The sequence below is a fragment of the Larimichthys crocea genome, chromosome III, assembly GCF_000972845.2.
Source record: "Larimichthys crocea isolate SSNF chromosome III, L_crocea_2.0, whole genome shotgun sequence".
Lineage (NCBI taxonomy): Eukaryota > Metazoa > Chordata > Actinopteri > Sciaenidae > Larimichthys > Larimichthys crocea.
In genome coordinates, this window is record NC_040013.1 from 49,923,412 (window position 1) to 49,946,406 (window position 22,995).

The 22,995-nt window shown below is 40.4% G+C and overlaps 2 protein-coding genes across 7 annotated transcripts in view; one reads left to right on the forward strand and one right to left on the reverse strand.

Moving 5' to 3' along the window:
- Positions 1-14,727, reverse strand: rabl6b (RAB, member RAS oncogene family-like 6b). Of its 4 annotated transcripts, none has more exons than XM_027278525.1 (17): positions 14,709-14,727; positions 11,339-11,734; positions 11,107-11,241; positions 10,721-10,768; positions 10,485-10,514; positions 10,031-10,083; positions 9,859-9,947; positions 8,831-8,971; positions 8,119-8,224; positions 7,890-7,993; positions 6,853-7,238; positions 5,550-5,703; positions 5,182-5,385; positions 3,981-4,242; positions 3,577-3,763; positions 3,398-3,456; positions 1-3,303 (listed from the first exon to the last, which is right to left on the reverse strand). In XM_027278525.1, exons 2-17 carry the CDS (start codon positions 11,466-11,468, stop codon positions 3,118-3,120), a joined length of 2,274 nt encoding a protein of 757 aa, XP_027134326.1. In that variant the 5' UTR covers positions 11,469-11,734; positions 14,709-14,727; the 3' UTR covers positions 1-3,117. The 4 variants fall into 4 exon arrangements, with proteins under 4 accessions (XP_027134326.1, XP_027134324.1, XP_027134325.1 ...); XM_027278523.1 differs by lacking the exon at positions 14,709-14,727 and adding an exon at positions 13,364-13,516; XM_027278524.1 differs by lacking the exon at positions 14,709-14,727 and adding an exon at positions 12,922-13,324.
- Positions 13,887-22,995, forward strand: part of LOC104930866 (TNF receptor-associated factor 2) — an 18,160-nt gene continuing 9,051 nt past the window's right edge. Inside the window, exons 1-7 of one of the 3 annotated variants that reach the window (XM_019264388.2) lie at positions 13,887-14,507; positions 17,267-17,345; positions 17,651-17,692; positions 17,799-17,897; positions 19,922-20,083; positions 22,182-22,256; positions 22,392-22,466. In XM_019264388.2, the coding sequence (XP_019119933.1) occupies positions 14,320-14,507; positions 17,267-17,345; positions 17,651-17,692; positions 17,799-17,897; positions 19,922-20,083; positions 22,182-22,256; positions 22,392-22,466 (720 nt within the window). In that variant the 5' untranslated portion in view covers positions 13,887-14,319. The remainder of the gene's footprint in view (positions 14,508-17,266; positions 17,346-17,650; positions 17,693-17,798; positions 17,898-19,921; positions 20,084-22,181; positions 22,257-22,391; positions 22,467-22,995) is intronic. The other 2 variants (XM_019264384.2, XM_019264385.2) reach the window with 2 other exon arrangements.

Here is a 22,995-nt window from a genome sequence, read left to right on the forward strand (position 1 = left end):
TTATGAAGAAATAAGTTTGCATTTATTGGACAAACCAAACATAGGCAAACTCACATAGTGTAAAGATGGAACATGTCATGGGGTGAAAAATAAATGAAGTGTTTCATTCCAAAATGCTGTGCAACCATCTGAAAGAGCGCTTCTATGTCTGCACGCCCATTCTCTTCATTGAGACAGCAGAGTTCAACAATTTGGATCTTTCCCGTCAACTTCAGCAACATTATGTTTCCACATGGTGTCATTTTTGGAACAAAGCACTTCACATATATAGATTCATTTATATACTTTATACATTCTTTTCTTGCTGTACATTTAAGTTTCATGCTTTGCTTGAAACTGTGCTTTCAGCATTTATCCTCAATCACATGACAAAGACAAAAAAGAGCATACAGTATTCAGGATCAATGCTGCATAGTTTCAACTTTGGAATATTAAACATAATTTCTTTGTAAACCAACAGTACAGCTGTGTGTGTGTGTGTGTGTATGGGAGATGGAAACTGTATGAAATCTGCCAGTTGTCAAAACATCTCTAAAAATACACATTTCTCTTCAATGCAAGACAGCTTCACTTATTTAAAACGTTTTGGTGATGCGATTTATGGAAGATACTGTTTGTCATCTCTGTCTACCACGAGCAGGCAATTTGAGGCGTTGGACAAAAGAAAATAACAAGAAAAGTTTAGCAGTTCATATTATCACCACGTACACGTCCTTAAAAGCAGTGGAAGTAAACCGTCGGAGGATGTTTCACTAGAGAAAATTAGGAAACCCATTAAAAAGCTGCGTAGAGTTTTTGACCATCGAGGGACAATTTCAGCACAAATCACACAAACAAAATCCTGATATTCTGCACCAAAAACAAAACAGAAGCAATAAATAACAACACAAGGATAAAACATTGAGAAAAATCTTGGAAATGTTCCGGAGATATATTAACAAAATTCAGTAATACTCCTTTATAAAGGAGGGGGTGTCGCTGTCCAATGAGAATCAAACAAAAAACAAAAGACAAACTAACGTACTGATTCACTGCACTCTTATTAAGGATGGTATAGATTAGAGATGGTATGGCTAGATTCTGTTACACCAATAAAAGACCAGGACAACAGTCTGAACCCAACCAAGCTACCTAACACTTTACAGTAAGAACACTTAAAAATGGTTCATGAGGACAACGGCACATCATTCCCTTGTAGTAACCTCCTTTAAGGCAGTTGCAGAGAACATGAAGAGCTGAGCAGAGATAGGTGGGCCAGTAAATTGATCTTTTTATTGTGCTAACAGGGCAGGAAGGTGACAGTTTGTAACAGTTTTTTTTGACCGGTAGATGAATTCATTACCAATGACGATAACAAAAGCCAACACTGGACTAGTGGCTGTTGTTTCAGGCTTTCAAACCAAGACTATGTCCACACTGAGCCGGCTAATTTTCTAATTTATTTTCAAATGTTAGTGTTGCACCAAAACAACAGGAAAATAGCTAATGCTGGGATCAGATTACACAATATGTTGTCATATTAGGTCGTCAGAATCAAACATTCTTGTGACTTGGCTGAGAGACATGACGGGCTACCGTACAAGTTTGAGTTATATACATAGGCTGCATAAAACCTGAAAATTGTATCAGTGACGTCTCCCATCTTGGCAGTCCTGCTTCTGCCGCCTCCTGGCTAATCTAAAAATCGGTAAAGACGTGGATCATTGGTGGATTAGAGGCAGGCTGAATGATATCTGGGTCCTCAAACAAGCTGTCTGTTAACGGCACACGCTTGTCAGTCAAAGTCTGCATAACTTTAAGTCTTAACATAATTTGAACAGGTATAAAAATTCACCCCGTTTTTTTTTTTTTTTTGTACCAGGCCATAAACATGTTTATTTCTGCTGTGAAGTTTTAACATGGGGACTTATGGAGACTGACTTGTTCTTTAGCCAGCCTCAAGTGGACATTTGATGAACTGCAGTTTTTGGCTTCATTTCACAACAATGGAGGTTGCTTGGTTATGTACAGTAAGGTGGCAGCACCAACAACAAATGTTTACGTAACAGGACAGAACTAGGAACAGTCCATGGTCACTGTAGTGAGGGTCGACTATTTTTCCTTCAGTCAGCAGAAAAAGGGCGTGCGGCAGACACATTTGTGCTGAGGTGACATAAATCAAAGTCAAAAATCAGCTGTCTTCCACTATACAGGGGATGTTCTCGTGTCTATCGTGTTCTAAACTCAGCATGTATCTCACCTTCTTTATCCTCTTTCTGCCAGCAAACAAACAAGAAACAGCTGGTTCAATCTGCGTTCTGTCCTCAGTCAGGTTAATGATGACCCGTGCATTGTGTCATCGGCTACACTGACGTCAAAATGTGTGATCACAGAGTCAGAGGGGAACATTTTCCTCCTCACTTTGCTGCCACACAGCCACGTTTACTTCATAGTTTTCCTGGTCAACCCTGAGGATTTCGAGACCGTGGAGGCCGAAACAAAGCAAAATGTTTTCATATTTTCCCGGCTTAGTATGGACGTAGTTCGACATAGTAGTTATTTCCTTTGTTATCATGGGCCACATTTGAGACAAAAGACTAAATCTCATTAACCACTTAAGCAAACACGTAGGAAAGAAAGAAAAGACGGAACATGGAGTCTCTCAGGAGTCAGTCATCATTTTTAACATGCTCTCAATTATTACACCAACCAAACAAACATTCAGACAAAATGGTAACCCCTATTTACAGCAGCTGACTTGGAGTGGATTACTCGCAGTGTATCAAATAAAATAATCAGCCAACATATTCTATCAGGTCAAAGTAGAAAGAGCCGATCTGTGGCTACACCAATCATCAAATTTTAATGTCATGACTCACTATAGTACACGTGGGTCAGAGTTTCTTATATGTCGGAATGGAAGTGACAGCAGTAGTGCAGATGGGGGAAATCAATCAGAAGGAACATACCGGTACCAGAGTCCCTGGTGTTCTACCTGGGTGTCGTTGGTAGCCTTGTGTATTGCGTATGGCTTGGAGATGCTGCTTTATGCACAAGTCAAGGAACCGGGAGGTTTGTTGAACGACCGCACGCCTTGCTGCTGTTCTGCGGCTCCTTCGCCTGATAAAACTGGAGCTTTTATAGCTCTTCATAATCGCCGTCGTCTCTTTTAACCAATCCCGCTCCTCCGCCCAGAAAGTCCTCCAACTCGTCCACCTCCGTTTTCTTGGTCCGCGATTTCTTTTTCTTTTTCTCGTCGACTGCTGCAGCTTCCTCCTTTTCCTTCTTCTTGTGTTTGTGTTTCTTCTTGCTCTTTTCATCTTCCTGAAAACAGATGGACACATTATATATTAATACTGTACTGATATTATGACACGTTAAAACTTACAGCATGTGATATAAACAACAGCAGCTTTACCTCTTTGCTTTTCTTCTTTTTTTTCTTCTTTTCTTTGGAGGAGTGTTTGCTTTCTTTTTCTAAAAGAGGAGCACACACATACAAAAGTCTTACTCATTTGTCAAAAACGGATAGATGATTCCCATTTCCAATATATTAATAGCCATTAATGACACATCGATGGATATTTCATGACTTGCCTTCCTGCTCCTCACTGCTGTCTTTGGCTGCAGGAGCCTCTTCTTGGAAGCCTAGGCCAAACAGGTCAGTGTCGTCCTTGTGTTTGAAGGAGATCAGAGTAGGCTTCAGTGGTTCTGGCACCTTGGCTAACTGCAGGTCATCATCTGAGAGGTCGGACAGAAGCTCATCTCTGAGTGGGAATGTATCCTGGGAAGAACAGGGCAGCCGAAAATGAACAATCACACTAGCAAATGATTCCATTTTTGCATAAAAGACAAATATTAGTCTTCTGAAGTGGCAGACGTGCGATTAAAATCTCTTTAGTAGTACTAGCTGACACACTGATCCAACAATTCTGTTAAAAGCTCAGCCTTTCAACAGGAAAAAAAACTGTGACTCTAGTAGTAAATGTGCACTACTTTACCTTCACTATTTTCGGTGTGTCTGAAGCCTCTGACTCGAAGTCGGGGTCGTCCATGACAAACGAGAGCATCTGCTGGGCTACAGGGGCTTCAGGGTCTGTATCGGAGTCCTCAGCTTTGGGGGAGTTTCCCTTCTTCTTGCCTTGGTGTCGGGCTGGCTGCTCTGCTGTTGGAGTTAAAGTGAGGGAGATGGGGGCTGTGGTCTGGCCTCTAGACTCTGGAGCTTTAGATGCCACCTTTGGTTTTGTGATGTGGATCACAGGCCTGAAACGGGACCATACAAAACATTTGTTTACCTTTAAAAAATATTTTTCTCAAATGTTCAGAGGAGACTATGTGAGTCAGGCTTTCATGGTCCAATTGCTGCAAAGAAACCACAACTCAGGGAAACCAACAAGAAAAAAGTTCAGTGCTTGATCATCCTCCTGATTCTGCACTGGTACCTTCACATTTGGTATCATGACTCCGTAATCACAGCCCTGAACTTCAAAGCTTTGTTTTATTATGGAGATTTGCTACATGCTATGTTGTTGTCAGTGTTTCCTTGTGGATTTAACCTGTTAAAGACTTCTTGTGAAAAACTCAAACTCATCCTACTTGATTCGTCTACAGTTGGATAGAGGAAATGTATATACTGAAATGTTGTTGCTGAAAAAACAAACAAAACAAAACAAAACAAAACAAAACAAAACAATCTCACCTATTCTACTTGAAGGCATCTCCTCTTTGTCATATTTTCACATTAGAATTGGAAGTGCCAATTGCAATTCACTGTAAATCTTGGTGTATTACGAGACAGATGCATGTCCTGCACTGTGCCACATAAAGTGATCAGACTGTTAAAGCTGAAATAACCATGACAGAGTTCCTGTGGTTTCTGTTATTTTTAAACAAGAAGCTCTAATGTTTACCACTGCTGCAGCAAAACACCAAAGTGACATCATAAAAGGAGCAAACACACAAGAAAAAGAAATCTGGATGATCTCCAAACTTTTGACTGTTACTGTACAAATTCAACAACATGAAACTGTTATTATTAATTATTTATAATAAGAAATTAAATAAAGTTTTGTTTTCTTTAAAAGGTAAACCTGGCCTACATGGACAGAAAAATAAACTAATCTAGTGGCATCCTTTGTCCATCCTCTCTTAGAGTCTATGAACTGCTGATTTCAGGCCATGTCATTCTGAGAAAGGACTTACGCTTTCAGCTCAGGTTCACTGTCCAGGTCTTGGTCCAGAGTGACTTTAGGGGCTGCTAGTACTCCCTCCTCTTCATCACTGGTCAGTGTGATGTCTTTACTGAGGGGCAGGGTCTTAGGCTGGGGAAGGCTGGGCTCAGTGTCGTCAGGATCGAGCTCATCCTGGAAACCAGACACCATGGGGTTCCCTCTGTCTTCACCATCACTGAGACAGAGGAAGAACAGGAAAACTGTCTTTGAAAGAAGACCTGAGTGCCTGAGTGTACATTTTAAATGCACAGAATTCATGTTACATTTAACTTGTATGTTATATCAGATTAAAAAAAAAAGTTCAAGGCATTTCTTTCTTGAGAAGAATAAAAGTCTCACCTGTCGCTGTCCACAGCCAGAGCTGGTGCAGACTGAGGCACCTTGGTCTTGGAGGGCAGGCTGTCCTCCAGGAAGCTTTTATCCAGCCTCTCATCTGGCACAAAATCGTCTACACTCTGAACCTTAGTGGGACACACTGGTGCAGGTGGGCCCTCTGCAGAAAACATAGAGCCCAACTTATGTGAGTATGTAACTATCAAATAAATTCACTTCATTCAAATCTACTATTTAACACCAGAAGCCGCCCCGTCACAGCACTGCCATCAAATGGTGAAATCACATGACATTCCAACAGCAGTCGGTCTCCTGACCATTTTCAAAGCCCTGCATTTCTCGACCGCTAAGCCTAGAGTCTTGTGACTACTTACTGTGGACTTGGAAAGTTTCAGTTATGGCTAAATCATCCATCCATTCAATCATATCATATCATCAGACAAAATAAAATGAACATAACCAGTGTTGTCACTGCTGGAGAAGGTTAAATAACATGAAGGAGGAAGAGTGTTAGAGAATTGAGAGAACTCACTGAGTTGGGATTCTCATTTCCTAAAATGCCTTATGTCAAGCATTTTGCAGCTGCTATCATGATTTAAACTACTGACTCACTTATTCAGAAGTACGTACACGTACAAATGGCATCACATTCATGCAACACAGGCTGTGAGTGTAAATTTAAAAGCTAAGTTTTTAGAATATTTTAGTTGGTGATTCACAGTCCAAACTAACTAACCTTGTCTTGACTACATTGCTTTGTGCCACAGGCTTTACATTGCATTTATTATTTAGTGTTTACTTATCTTCAATACAAAGTACTGTTTGACTGTGAATTCACCACAGATGAGAGCTGATGGTAAGGCCTATGTGTTCTTGTGGCAGTCTTCCTATTTGCATGCATGCACCTGCAAACCACTGCAAATGCATGTGACCTCTTGCTGATATTTCAACAACAGCTGTAATCAGCTGGTGGTCACACAGAACAATATTCTTTTGTTCACTGAACAACTCTGCTTCTCACGGGTGACAATGTGGAGGTCCGTTATGGCAAATACGTTTAACACATGTCAAGTTCTAATCGTTTTAAACTGTGTGGCCTACCTTTCAAAATGAAGACACTGCAGTATAATTAGCACTGTACAAGTTAATCTGCAGGTTACATGCTTTGCACCAACCTCCCAGGTACCTCTCTGATATGCTATAGTGTAAGCTGCAGAGTTAACTCCTACATGGAAACGAGCTACTAGAGGAAAAGAGTATCATTAATGGTTGTAGACGATACACACACAAATGTTCTGGAGAATATTACCTGGTGCAGAAGCAGCAGCCTCAGCCGCAGGAGATGAACCAAACCAGCGGGAGATGAAGCCACGTTTCTGTGGGGCTGAGGCACCAGATGCAGTCGAGGACTGAAGGTGTTCGGGTGACTGGGCTGATTGCTTTGACTCAACTGTAGGTGAAGCTGCCACACTAACCACCGTCTGCGGTGGTGGAGGGGAGGAAGCAGACACAGATGGTGACTGTGGGAGCACCTGAGAGGGGATGGGGGGCTGAGGGGTGCTGGGGCTGGAGCTGCCTGTGGAGGCTCCACTGGGAGGCACGATGGGGGACTGGGAGCCCGAGGAGGGACTCTGACCGTTTGCTGGGCCAGGAGAGCCATAGCCTTTACTGCGAGACTCCAAGTTCTCCAGGAAACTGTAGAAATCACAAGAGAGCTGGTTAATAAACTACGATTTGTCTGCAATGAATTTAAGGGACTGCAAAAGTCAATATGAATATTTCAACTGTTTTGGCATTGCCTTGTTGCTATGATCACTCTGAAAAACACTACATTCAGGTATATTATGCTCCCCTTTATATCAACAGGTCCTTGGCAGAGAGAGCTTCAAGTACCTCTGTATCTACATCACCTAGAGCCTGGCTCTGCGGTGAGAAAGGCGAGGCAGAGACTGTTTGACCTGAGAAGACTGAGGACATTCCAGGTAACCACAGAGAGCATCCTGACTGGGAACAGAAACTGCTCTGAAAAAGACCACAAGGCCCTACAAAGAGTGGTACATTCAGCTGAACGTACAATAGGTGGTGCTCTACCTGCCTAACAGGCATCTATACCAGACACTGCAAAGATAACACTATCTTCTTTAAAGATCCCAAACACCCAGATAAGGTGACCAGGAAATGGTGTCTGAAGAGTGGACGTGTTTCTGGTGCTCACCAGAAGGTATCAACTGCACACAGTATACTATCTGGTGTGTACAATAAACTGTGGAAGAGAGAGCTTTTGCTTGTGTCCCTCTATGAGCTGCATACAGCAGTGCACCGACATAAAATAAAAGCAGACAGTACATCTCATAGTTCTGATCTTCAGTCTCCTGCTGGACGCAGAGTTCCTCCAGGGTGGCATCCATATCCAGCTGGTTGGTCTCCAGCTGCCTTAGCAGCGTCTCTCTCTGCACAAACACACACAGACAGTCCTTTAAATCCTTATATACCAGTACACGATGGAACAACAGAATATAAATAAATAATTATGGTACCAATGATGAGACATTAGGATTCACAATAAGAATCTAACCTGTAGCTGCAGGAAGGGGATGTTGAAAAACCTGTGGAGATACTTCAGGCCGAAGCCATTCTTCATTGAGGACTCGGCGTAGTGAATGTAAGATGCTCCCATTGGTCTGTAAAGCACAAGCATTACTGCTTATCTTTCATGACCTTTTCATTAACTAGCTTAATTGTGTGATTGTCTTTTTTGTGAAAAATGCAGCTGTGTTTCGGGGGCATAAATGCATCGTCACTCTGTGGCTCTCTAATCTGGTTCGGCAGAGGGGAGTACACTTCCTACTGAAGAGTACAGAGATCAGAGAACTCAGACTGTGAGCCAGGCCTTTTAATCTAACAACTCTGTTATCATCTGCAAGATCAGCAGTAATGTGTCTTATTCGTCATTTCTTGGGTATTAAGCAGATAATCAGACTGCAGAGGAAGTCTGACTCATTTTGTTCTCCTTCTTGTTCTTCCCCTAAAACATTTTCTTTAAAGATTTTCACTTATGACCTATAACACACTTTTCATCACATTGTGCACTGTAGTCTTGTCATTTGTTTGTTGTATGTGGTAGAATTGTCATGTATGATTGTATGGAGGTGACTGTGCAGCTTCAATAGTACTTCTACATGATCAATGTTGAATTCAACATCCTCCATCCATAAAATCAGCTTCCATCTCAGTGAGTTTTTTTTATTTCCAGTCATTTGACCTTTGAACTAAGAGCTGATCTCTACCTGTTGAGTCCAGCAATCAGGTCTCTTATATCATCGGGGAGGATGACGCGATGTTCGCCCATGTCCCTGTGGTTTCCCAACACACACACCGGCACATGGGTGGGTACTTTAGGCAGTTCCCTCAGGATGTAGTTAAAGGTCCTGCAAATGACAAAAACACAACATTGATGAGTGGCTGTGTAAAGAACAAAGAGTTACCTGGAGGTTGAAATAAATTAGGTGTTTCTTTTTGCCTTACTTTAGATAGTCAAGGTACATCTCAGACATCAGTTTGACAGAAGACTTTGACAAGCACAGATATATACACAAATACATGCTGCTGCAAAAACCAATGAACAGGTCACTGCAGGTCTGAGTTATTACAAAAATAGTATAAGTTCTAATGTTTCAGAAAGGTACATTGGAAATGGTATTAGAAACCAATTTAATCAGCATAGGCTCAGTCCATCCCGCTGCGGCCCAGGGTTTGAATCTGACCTGTGGCTCTTCCCCGCATGTCATTCTCTCTCTCTCTCTCTCTCTCTCTCTCTCTCTCTCTCTCTATCTATATATCTATATCTATATATATCTATATATATCTATATATATCTATATATCTATATATATATATAATATAGATATATATATATATATATATGATATATATATATATTATAGAATATACACCTGAGAGACTGGTATGAAGACACACTGAGGGTGAAATGAATACTGTACTACAAGAAGAGGAACGGGTAAGTACACCACACGGTGTAAAACAAACATTTAAATATATATTGGTGTATTATGTCCCTCCTGACAGAACGTGGTAGTATTTTTTAAAAATATATTTTTTCACTCACACGCGATGTCCAAAATAGTATTGTTGAAATGCCTGTGAAGGGCTCTGCCTTTGAAGCTGAACAGAATCCGCCAGTGGAAATTCTTCAGCCACATGCAGACTGACTGAAACCTAATCTGTCCATGCATATTGTAGCATTAGAGTTCACTGAGACAGTGTTTGGACAACAACGCAGAGAGGCGACTCTTACCACTGCTTGGTAATGTCAAACATCATGATGACTCCATTACAGTTCTTGTACACATCCAGGAACTCTGCGTCCAGGGCCACCTCGTCCGACTGCGTCACACACAGATGAAACAAATGTGTATTAATGGCACGCCATAGGAGAGAAACATAAGACTTATGATGGTGATAGTCACCTCTTGGGGCTCGTTTTCCAGTTTCAAATTGTCTCCACGCTTTTTGCCTTTGCCTGAATGAAGCAGAAATCACAAGTTTTACCTTCAGACACACTGAAACAAGAAACATCACAGAGCACAGCTTAGTTTATTGCTTTACATTAGTTTATGATGAGTAAAGCAAGCAGAGCAGCACAGGCGCTTTTCTCATGGAAAAGCATGTTGCAGCCTAATTTTAACACATGTTACCCTTTAAATACACACTGCTGGCATTAAGTCAGGGCTCACACAGTGCAGGCACTCAGGCTCTAGCTATATATGGCAGAAAACTCGGAAGCCAAACTCTGATATGTAAGCCACGCAGGGGAGAGCCAAACCTTGAGAATATTGACATTCAGATTAGACTGGAACAAGGCAGGGCAAACCCACGGCACACAGGCGAGTTCAAATGTCTACACACTAGCGTGGAGCTCACCTACACCTTCAGGAAGAGGATATTTTTGGCCTGAGATGGGCACGAGAGAGGTGCAAAAAAGACAACATCAATGGTGAGGACAGAAAAAGCAAACAGAGCAACCATGCCACCGTTTGATGACATGACGTACTGTAGCAAGCTGACTGCAATAGACAGGAAAAGGTGTAACTTTTTACAGCGAGATAGGCCTCGTTAGAAAGTCTGGTTCTATAACTGGCATGTGTGTCAACACTCACCTTTGTCTACCACGTCCCACACCTCTACCTTGACCACATCATCAGTAGCTGAGACAAACAGAAAGGATGTTCTAATTATTTGTTTATGCAGCAGAGAAGAATGATTCAACTGTACAGGCTGTTCAGTGACTCTAATATGGATCCAGTAGCTAATATTACTAAAGTTTTACTTTGGTTGGAACAACTAATAATTACAGGGCTAACCCTACTCTAAAAATCTGTTTACTGAAGCTAACTCTAAATGCACAGTCTCTTTTTTTTTACCTTGATATGGAGCCACTGAAATAAATCGCCAGGCACAAACATAATGTCAAATATTGACCAAAACAGAAACATAACCAAAGCAGTTGTCATGTTTGGAGATGACATGAGCTGCAATGACTTACTTTTGTAATTCCAATGGATACTTGTGGCTTGGATCTCCTGAGTGGGTAGGTACTCTTCCACAAACTTCTTGCCCTGCAGTCGATGCCATAAAGTACTCTTTCCAGTGTTTCTATCCCCACGGATGACTATTTTCACTTGAGAGGGAAAAAAGATCGGATAATATGCTCGTCAACTTAACTGAGATGCAACATTGTACAAAAGGGACAGGCTGCAGAAGGCTGCATTACTTACTGTTGTACTGGACCCCTTTGGCGAAGCGTCTCTGCAAACTTTGGTTCATGGACTGCAGGCCAGCCGGGATGTTCTTGTCCCTGAGCTGCCCTGGCTCTGATCCGACCAGCTTCTTGAGCGCTGAAAACATCTTGACGAGGCTTCACAAGCTTGTACAGCAACACGCAGTAGTACAGTGGAACTCCCCTTGACAATATGTCACACAACAACTGAAGGCAAAGTGTAAGAGTGTATCCTGGTGGCTCAGGAAGTTATGGGTCCATGCTTGGAAGCAGAAATGATGCCAAACGACTAAATATTGACTCTGAATGAAGTAAGGGTTCTCTCAGATCTGACCAGATGTTCTTGCTTGCCAGTTAGAAGTGGAGGTAACTACCATGTTGTTTTGAACATCATCTGTGAAAAGACAGAGGAAAACGACATGAACGCTATGGTTGGGAATTTAACACAATTTTGTTTTGCAAGGTGCAGGCAAGTCCATGCAATATCACGTTTTCATTACATGATATGATAAAAATGTGCAGCCACATCTGGTGACTTCAAAAGAAATACACTCACAGATATTCCAGCTGTTTCAGTCAATAAATGTCAACAAACACAGACACCTGTGTTCATACGATGACAATAATACCATTACGACTCGATGTGATGAAGCCCCAGGTTGTGCCGCTTATGTTTTGCCATTGTATTGGAGTCACAGAGCTAAGCATCCATTTTCTGAAAAATAATTACCGGAGGACTGTATGGATTTCCAAAAACCATCCAGATGAAACAATACTCTAAGATGTGCCACTGTCTCCTAATCCACAAATATATGACGGCCAGAAATGACACGTGTCTGGGTTTTTACAAGTTATATTTGTCTATATCTATGTATCATTGTATCACATTGTTGAACAGTCGATCGACCCAAAATGAACCAGAAACAGCTTTGAGATATGATTCATCCTGCACGTCCAAAGGATGAATATTATTTTGTCTTCTTTCAGAGGATACTGAATATCTTCGGATTTTGGACCACTGGCCTGACATTTTGTAGATCCAATGATTAATCAAGAACATAATCAAAACGTTAGTTAAGGTTAATCGTTATTTGGGACCATGTCTAGTATTATTTTAAATTTCCATACAAAACAATTTCTGACTCTCTCTGGAGGAAATCTGGTCACAGCTAGGAGTTTTTTCATCCAGATTGTTTTTTGAAAATACCTTCAGAGCAACAGTAAGTGTTTTAAACATTAAACAAGCTTCTGGTTTTTGCAGACATGGTTTCAGTTTTTTCGAAAAATCAAGATGTCAGCTCTGTGAGTTAAATGTGATTCCTATCCGTAAGAGGCACAGCCCGGGGCTGTGTGTGATGGTGTGGTCAGGTGACACTTTCTGCAGCAGCTGCACTGAAAACCAGTCAATCAGTAAGTGGCTCACTGATTTAGAAGTGAAATATCTGAGCTACATTGGTGATGACATACTGTAAATCAATGTATCAAAACACGACTCCGTGCCCCGGTCAGGTCCTGTCTCAGTGTTAGCGTTACATTATTCACCATCAAGATCAGCTTCGGGGTTTGTCTCCAGTAACTTACAGTGTGTGTCTCTGCGCAGCTTAGAGGACAGAGTATCTCACACCAAAGCCGGGCTGCACGGTCTCGTGGTAAAAACAGTGAATGAATCATTAAAAGGTGAATCTTCCCTTTAACGGGATCCAGCTAGCATTAGCTCTCCGGGCTGTTAGCTCAGCTGAGAGAAGGCTGTACGGATTTTTTTTTTTTTTTTAAGCAAAGCTTGAACGAGTTAAAGCAAAATACCCAAAGGATATGTCAAGGTCAACAGAGGCTTCACACAGTGATGAGGCAGCCGGGTTTGTTACCTATCCCGTCTAAAGGGTAACGTTATCCGCTGGCTCTGTTTAGCTAACGTTAGCCATTCAGCAGATATTAGCTTAGCTTCCCCCTCTGCGCTCAGTGCCATCAAACGGCAGCTGTGACCGGCTGTTTTCTTCCAGGTACAGCAGCGACAATTACTCACGGTTATTCAATATGATAAGACACTGCAGCCTCGACATCTTTTCCTCAAAACATCTGTCAGACCTCCATCCCGACAGCGGTATAACAGCGACATTCCTTTGCAAAGAAAGCAGCTCCACGGAGGCAGCGTCAAGCATGACACCGAAATGTACAACTTCCGTCACACTTTCAAAATAAAAAAGATGCTTTACTAATGGCGATATAGTACAAACGTGAGAAATAATCTGAATTTTAACGGGAAAAGTCGACTGAATGTTGTTTTATGGGATATTATTCTCGTCATATAGGTAGGCTGTACTTGGAAATAGAGGTTAGTACTTGACAACCTCACAACTATCAATTAAAGTCACATATTTCCATAGTTTCAATTAGGATGCAGAGTTTCATATCAAATCAAAAGAGAGTCAAATATCAATCTCTTAAACAGAAGACAACAGAAATAAATATATATTCTGTGTGTGTGTATATATATAATTTATCTGTCTCTTTCCAAGACATCTTTGGAATACTACATAGCACACATCCAATACCTCGCCTTTATTTTGAAGACAACACTGGCAATACTTCCGGTATTGTGCTGGCTACGCGTGGCTAACTTGCAGCAGCTGTGGCCAGTCCATATTGTCCAATCCAGCGCAGCCTGCTTCCCGATGGTACCCGCTCAGATGCTCTTCTCTCGGGCTTGCGGCACCTAGCGGTAGACGTAGTAACTCGCACCCTGAACATAGCATCCTCAGCTGTCACTTTTATCACATGAAAAACGCCTGGTCCTGTTTGTGTATGCATATGGAGCCTACGCATCGTTATGCGTTCTTGACATAAACAGGGATACATATTTGAATATCTTGCCAAAGAGCAATGAGTCGTTGCTGGCGATTATTTGTAAAATCACATTCAGCTGTGTTTGCTGTCTTGAACACACCCCGCTGAGTACCCCGATATTGTTCAAGGGGAATAATGGCTGCACAGGAGCCGTCTCCACCATCTTCCCTGGAAGGCAACAAACCTGGCTTCCCAAAGAAAATTCTGGCCAACAACCTCGAAGACAAGCATCTGTGCAATTCGTGCCAGAAAATCCTGAGAAGGCCGCTGCAAGCTCAGTGTGGTCACCGCTTTTGTTCGTTCTGTTTCAACAAAATTGTGAGGTGAGTACTGTCATGGTTGCCAGCGAGCTAGCTAGATGTGTAGCCTGTGTGAGCAGTCAGAGCCTGTCACCAGCCCTCCTTCAGATATCTTTCACTTCAATGCCGCCCTACTTGTTGTCACAGGTAACGCTGGGTACGACTACAAAGACATGTTACTCTATATAGATAAAATAGAGCCAGTGAAATTCGGCATTAATTCACCTATCTCCACTTGCTTCCATAAAAGCTCAACTTGTGTGATGGGCTGGCCAGGTGTCCTCGGAGCTAGTCCCGCTAACCCTCTGGCTGGCCGGAGTAGCTGTACATGTCGGAGACTTGAACTTGACAGTGTGTTTTAATAAAGTGACAGAAGGTCGGCATGTATGCCGAATTTATCAGGATGTCCTGCAGCTGTTAAAGCCTTCACAATGTGTTCCTCTTGATGTGTGTCTTTGTCGATAAGCGAGCTGACGTTAAAGTGGCCATTTTTTGCTCGGACTTTCGGATGACCTTTATCCATATTGTGGATAACGTGACCCGACAGGAGTCCTGTCCAGCCCGTGTAATATGTGGACTCGTCTGGGGATTTATTTTGTCAGAATGACAGTAGGAACGAGACTACGACGGGATTGTATGACACAGAAACAAAAACACATAAAAAAAATCCAGCCTGTGAATGTGTGTGGTGTTTGGACTAACAGCGCAGCCAGAAGACAATCGTAGTAGTGAGATCACTGATTTCTTTCTCCTCTCACTGCGCATGTGTGAGATGCACTCATTTTTTATTTTCACCTTTTGTTGTTTCTTTAGTTATTATTGTTGATGACACCGCCGACAATATTGATTGTTGATTGATTTTTATTGTTGTTTTGTTATCCATTATTCCTCAATAAATGTGTATTTGTTAACATTTGCCCCATAGGAGTTGTGCTTAGTTTCTAGGTCTCTGTGTGCACTCTACCTGATGGGAACTTGTCAAGCATTTCACCCCCTCAGGACCCCCTGATAATATGATCATGCAGTTGCAACAGTTTGGTAACTGATGACTGATCAGCTGTGTGGAAACGGCCTTAATAAGATGATTGCAATTAATATAAACAGCATTTTTTGTGATCAAATGTTTATTTAACAAAAATAGTTACAACCAAAGGACATGACTCATTAATTGACATTAGTAGAAAACAGTACAAAATTGACTGTAAAAACTAAATTACATTAACCTTGCACCTCATAGGTGCAAGCAAAATCAAACCAAACCAAAAAAAAAAAGCACATAAAAATAATAAATTAAAAAAAAAAAAAAAAAAGGAGGCACCACTCCTCACATGCCCCACCCCAACACCACCCTCACCCTGGTACGATCTCTTAAGTTACTAACATCCTATGGAGTGTATGACTATTACACACACGTGCGCTCACATCCATACACACACAAACCCAATCAGGAGAAACAAGAAGGACAGAGGGGTCCTTCAAGTAAGGGAAGACCTTATCTTATAAGTTCTTTCAGTGAGTCAGCTGTTGCACGCCAGTTGTTTATGGTAACCTCATTAGCGCCATTAATTCTAGCAGTTGATAGTTCTAGATAAATTACATCTAGAAAAGTAAGTGCCCATTGTCTGATGGTGAGAGAATGGGGAGGTTTCCATCTTAAGGCTATCAACTTCTTGACAGCTGTTAAGCCAGCCAATACAGTGCGCTTTTTGAGTTTAGTAATGTTAACTTCTGACAAATCACTTAGCAAAAGGACAAGTATAGTCACTGGCATGGTCACTGATACTAAATCAGAAAGCTTGGCTGCCACCTTAGACCAAAACTGTGAAACTGAAGGGCAATTCCACATCATATGCAAAAAAGTGCCAACAGCCTTCATAGAACATAGGCTACGCAAAGGATCAGCTATCAACTTCATACAGTGGAGTTTGCGAGGGGTTAAATACGTTCTGTGTACATAATTAAAGTGGATCTGCTGATTGTCTGGGTTGCGGGAAGCCTCTCTAATGTTTGCCCAGACCTGAGACCAATCAAAGTCAGAGTTCATATTTGGGCAGTCATTCCTCCAAATTCTGTCAAGTGATAATTCATTATAGGAGGCCTCCAGGAAAAAATGATAAAATGCAGATACTACACCTCTCTTTTTAATTCGAGTGGCAAATAATTTGTATAGTGGGTGAATGGGTAGCGGTTGTTGTGCCAGAGCACCATGTGCTTGTAAAGATGATCTAAGTTGCAGATAAAAAAAGAACGAGTTTGCTGGCAAATTATACCTGTCTCTAATATCTTGAAAGGTGCTCAGCCCAATGTCACTATATACTTTATCTAAAGTGCGAATATTACTGTTACTCCAGGCAGCACAGGAAATAGGTCATAAACAGCATTTTTGTGTTGTTAGCACATTTCTCACAGTAAACTTGTTGTTTGTTGATGTGAACAGCATTCCTTTGGAGTTTGTCTATATTATTTTATGAAGTTTAGGTATTGAAACGTGTCCTGAATGAGAATAAAACAGCAATGGAGACTGTGGTATGTGTGTATGGCCTTAACTAACAATGACTTTCATTATTGATTCACCTGCCATCTTCTTTTCTCGATTAATTGATCAAACGATTTGTTTATGAAATGTAAACATTTGTGAAAATTTGCAGTGGTGCAGTGCTAGATACCACTGAATCCTGCACACTGGACCTTTAATAGTAATATCGAGTACCTGTATTGTCTGACACATGGTAGATGGCACAGTATGTATACTAATGTTAATATTTGTCATTCCTCTCTTCAAGCTCTGGACCACAGAAATGCAGCGCTTGCATCAAAGAAGACTTGTTCGAGGAACCCACCTCCATTCTCAAGCAAGGTGGTGTAAGTACATTTATTTCTTACAGTTACATTAAACAAAGCATTAGTATGCACTTAATGCACCTTGTTTGTTAACGTAATGAAGAGTCACTCATTAGGAGTGGACTTTGGCCAGTTTGGGTATTTTTGGCTTGCAGGTGATGGGAGCCAAAAACCTTCAAACAAGCCTGAGAGTCAGTGCTTTAACATTATTTCACTGTTTGTTTTTATAAGTGTAGAGCCAACAAAACATAAAACTTGTGACTGCTCTATAACTCTTGGCAGTGTAGACAATAGATGGAGCGACTACAGTTGTGCTTTGTCCCTAGAATGACCATATGTGCTGGAGAAATCGGAGCCAGGAGAGAAAAGTGAGCTCCGAGTATCTTCGACGGTGTTTGTAACTGTACCCTTCACACTGTAACTGAAGACTCAAACCAGACTGCAAGTGACAACAACCTGTGCTTCTCTGTGCAGGCTTTTCCTGACAATGCAGCTCGGAGAGAAGTGGAGGCCTTGGCAGCTGTCTGTCCCAACGAAGGATGCACGTGGACAGGAACTATCAAAGAATTCGAGGTGCACACTCAATGCAAAGCAGGCTGTGAAACGAACACCTGCTCCAAGTCAAACATCCTTTTAGTTTAGACCGTGGCTGGTGTGTTTGTTTGCTCTATCAGCCACTTTCTGAGACCGTGTGTGTGTGTGTGTGTGTGTGTGTGTGTGTGTGTGTGTGTAAAGGCATATTTCACTTATATATTAACACAAAGACAATGAGAGAACATTAAAACAGAATAATTTATTATGTGTTAAATTATGTGTAGTTTAAACCCCTTCTACTCATGTTGTCTCTCCCTGAAATAGAGCAACAGGGATCGATATTCAGGGAAATCTCTATCTCCATTTTCTCACCTCAAGACAGACAGTAGTAACATTTCGCGGAAAATGACTGTATCATGAATAAATGCAGTAATATTGCAGGAAGTCTGCCTGTTCTGCCATTGCCATGTACGCAGCGTCTGGCCTTGAGTAGGTTGTGTCTGGGAAGCTCTTGTGACATTTCACACGGAGTTCACTTCCCGAGTGAAACCAAAACTCAGTGTGGCTTGGTTTAACCCATTCTTGACTTTGTCCTTTTATTTAGACGATGTAAATTTGTTTGGCTACCCCATAAACAGATCCCCCAACCCAACATGCTGTAGTAGCTGCTTAAAGATGATCTACTTTAGAATTCAATTGTACTTTTTGTTACCACAGTAACCAAAGCTATCGTTAAATTATCCAGGACTAAGATCTAAGATCTAAATAATCAAATGACTTAAAGGACCCATATTTTATACTTTTCCAATGTATTATTTGAAGATTTGATATGTATATACATCACTAACAAGCGTCAAACTCCGATGCTGGGAAATGGAGCCAATGTGGAAGTGCTAAAAACTGTATTCCCTCAAGCATAAGCGGCCATATTAAAATGTCCAACTTCACAGCAGAAATAAACAACATTACAGCCTGGTTCAGGCAACAGTTTCTCTATAGCTAATTTCCCCTGTGGACCTGTGGCGGGCCTCACAACATGTTCAAATAAAGAATAAGAATATAAGAATTTAAGATGGTGTACTACAATTGAAATCTTGTTCTTAGGGAAGTAAATCTTCATAAATAAACCTGCAGTTGCATGAGTTGAACAGCCAGGCGTGTTGGAGACTGCCGATCTAAAAAAAAACACATCATTAAATATCAAAAGACAAATTAAAGCATGTGCTCTCGCTCTATGCTGCAAATAAACAAAATAAATAAAGACGTTTACACACAGTTTATATGGTTTTTAAACACAGTGTGTAGTTGTGTATTTTACACATTCACATATAAACTCTTGGTTACAGTAGCTGACTGTGGAGGAATTGATGATAAAACATGCTTTCACATTATAGTGGATTGAAAGAACATACAGTATGTGCATTAATTGAAACATATTAGTAACGGTCAAAACTACTCATTGTCAACTTGTCACTTTCAGTCCACCAGCATGACAAACTCATCTGAACACACTACATGATGTGTATCCACTATCTAATATTCTCATCTCCAAATTCATTAGCACTGAGAAGAATTTTGTGCCATTGAGCCCCAATCATTGTCTCACTGATTTTATGAAAACTAAAATAAGAAGTCACTTCAGTATTTATTTATAAAGATCTACATGAATAACTGGAAACTTGATGCCACAGCTCCTGATTTTTTTCTCCTTTAAACATTCATTGTTTGTTTTTTTTACTAAATGTGTTAGAATTAGACGACAAAAATAACAATGAAATTCATTCCTTCATTACTTTCTAATCATTATCAGATATGTGCAGTTCTTACACATATTTTACCATTCACCATTGTGACTTTTTTGTATCCATGATGTTTCCACCACACTTGGTCTTTTTCAAGGCAAGTTCAACCAAGTGTCACGTACGTCCTTGTATGTACATATGCCACGTGGTGGCAATCTACAGTCAGTGACATCATCAAGTCAAAGGTACACCCAAGTTCATTAAACAGTAATTAAACACTAGAACAAGTGTTGAAAAAGTGTGTTTGTCGATCACCTGCAGGCCAGCCACGAGGGGAACTGTGACTTCATGATCATCCTGTGTCCTTCCTGTAAAGAGCTGATGAGAGCCAACGAACAAGAGCGCCACAACGAGAGGGAGTGTCCAGAGAGGACGCTCAACTGCAAGTACTGCAAAGAACCCTTCCTGTTAAAGAACATCAAGGTCAGACGTCTCTGCTCTGTCTTATTAGAATCAAACAATGTTCAATGACTTTCTTTATTTAGGAGTTAGTGTTTCTGGGATATGTTGTATTGTAATATTGTAACATGATACTTGCTGCCTTATTTAGTTTAGGCCATCTGACACTGCAGCTCTGATCAGTGTTTCTAATATTTTTATCAAGCTACAGAAGACATACATACAGTATATCATTATGTCAGTGATCATTTTCATATTTATGGGGTGTTATTTAGCTCAGTTGGTAGAGCATCCGCCTCATGTACAAAGGCTCAGTCCTTGATGCTGCAGCCCAGGGTTCGAATCCGACCTGTGGCCCTTTGCTGCATGTCATTCTCTCTCCCCACATTCCTGTCATTCCTCAGCTGCATCTATACAATAAAGCTTGAGAATGTTTTAATTCATTTTCATTTATAAAAGCAAATATTTACATTTACAGATAATAAATTGAAATGAAATAAAAACATACAGGATTGTATATAAGGATCAAGCAGTCTTAAACACAAATTCTAAAGAAAAATAAACAAATAGGTAGATAAGAAATAAACAAAGAAAAATGAAAAAACAAATGTATACAAATAAAATAGATATATGTTAAATCTACCCACAGGAGCATAACTCAGATTATAACTCAGTGTATTAGGTGCATATAGTCTGCTCTCACTATTATTGAATATTATTGAATAAAAGAAAATATAAGCTCAGCCTGTGCAAGCTGTCATATGAGGTGTTGACAAATCATATTGTATTTTAATATACAGTGCTCAACAAATTTATTAGACCACCTGTCAGAGATCATCCAGAACCATGAAGTGCTTTAATGTAGACTCTTTCATTTTTTCTGTGAGCTCTCCACGTTTTGCCATAAGGGAACAAGGAATTTAAACTGAATTCAGCTTTTTTTATACCAAAATCTGAGAAGTAACAAATTAATCATGCATCAGCAATCAACATTCAGCCACTAAATCTAATTCTTCTGTTTAGGAATGCAGAAATAACTATAATTTGAACATCGTAATCAAAAATAATAATGTGCTTTACTATTTTTTCAGTTTTTTTGTAAAACAGTAAATTTCATGGATAACAATATATAATAATAATTATGTTTTAGCATTAAAACTATCCTTTTGATTAAAGAGCTTCCACATGCTGCTGTATGAACCAGAAACATAAAAAATGATTTGGGTAATTACCATAAACTTGACATTGGGTGGTGGTCTAATACATTTTATATCTTCTTAAAGTTGTGATGAGTTTGTTATTAAATGTCTGTGATTAATCAGAGGTTCACTTATTTGCTCTACTTGAACATTTAACCATCTCTTGCGGTGATCCTCACACTGTAACTGTAAACTGTAACTGTCTCAGCTATCATAGCATGACGTAAGCACAGTCACAGGCGATGATGTTTGACTCCTGGTGATTGAGTGATGAAAGTTCCTGTCTTTAAATTTCAAGCCTGACTTGACATGAGGAAAATATACTGCGTGAATTAAAGGGAACGTGTTCATGCAGACGATCTCAAAACAACTGTGAGTTAGTTATTGTGGCACCTGTAAACATGCAGTAGTTGGAGCTGCAGTAGGAGGCTGTTAAAACCTTAAATGCCTGTTCATACGCCTTCTCAGAGTCTGTACTATGTCAAATCTGATGACACAGACGTGACACACGTATCTTTAGATTCAGCGTGACTTCCCTCCACTTCCTGAGGATATTATTATGTGTCCATCACAAACCCACAGCCATAAACCCACTCAGAAACTATAAAAATGTTCAGAATCCTCACATTCTCCTTTATATTTACTTCAGTATGAAAAGTAATCCACTGAGAGTAACCTGTACATCCAAAGGTATACTGCAAACAGGAAGTGCTATTATCTGACTTAGCATACTTTTTATTGATACCAGAATATAAAAAAATATAAGCTACTAAAATTATTTTTTCAAAACTTTATTCCATTAAACTTTCAACCTCTCCCTCACCATTCTGCTTCTGAGAAGCAGACAGAAGGAGTCCGAGGACAGTAGTAGGAACAGATATCTATCTTTTAATGTAAACTAACTTGGCGTTGTTTGTTTTCAGGCTCATGATGAAATCTGTCCAAAGTACCCGATGATTTGTGAAGGCTGTGCAAAGAAAAAGATTCCCAGAGAAAAGGTACCGCGCATATTTCTTTTCCAAGTGATTTCTCATAATTCTGTTAGATTGATCTCATTTACCATTTAGCTAGGGATCAAATTTCTACAACATATTCTATAGATCATTAGCTTCTTTCATCTTTTTGTTTTGCAGTATGTGGACCATATTAAGTTCTGCAGTAAATTTAAAGCACCATGCAGATTTCATGTTGTTGGCTGCGATACGTCTGTAAGTAGACATTTTTGTCATAATTTGCTCTGTGTGTAACAATGGCTCATGTAATAACTACAGGAGCATGTAATAACTTGGAACCATTCAATACAATCTCCCACTCAGTAGATAAAACCAGTTTATAATTGGACTAGACTAAAATCTTCAAACTGATGACTTAACTCAAAATGTGGAAGTAATGTGATTTTTCCCAGTACTGTATCATATTACAGTATATTCTTATATAATAAGAAAATTCTATCATGTTAGTAGAACAGTATTTATTACACTGAGAACAGTGTCTTAGTTTGCCAAGGTATTACATTATTCAGCAGTTATTACAGAATTTGTTGCCACATGCCTGTAAATGAATCCTGTGTTGTTGAGTATTAAGCCCTTGTGTATGTACGTGGGTGTGTGTACGTGCATGTGTATGTGCGTGTTTGTGTGTGTGTGCATGTGTGCGTGCGTGCGCACACAGTGCCTATATAAAGTATTCATCTAATTTTGTGTGTTACTATTTGATTATTGCAGGATTCACACCGTT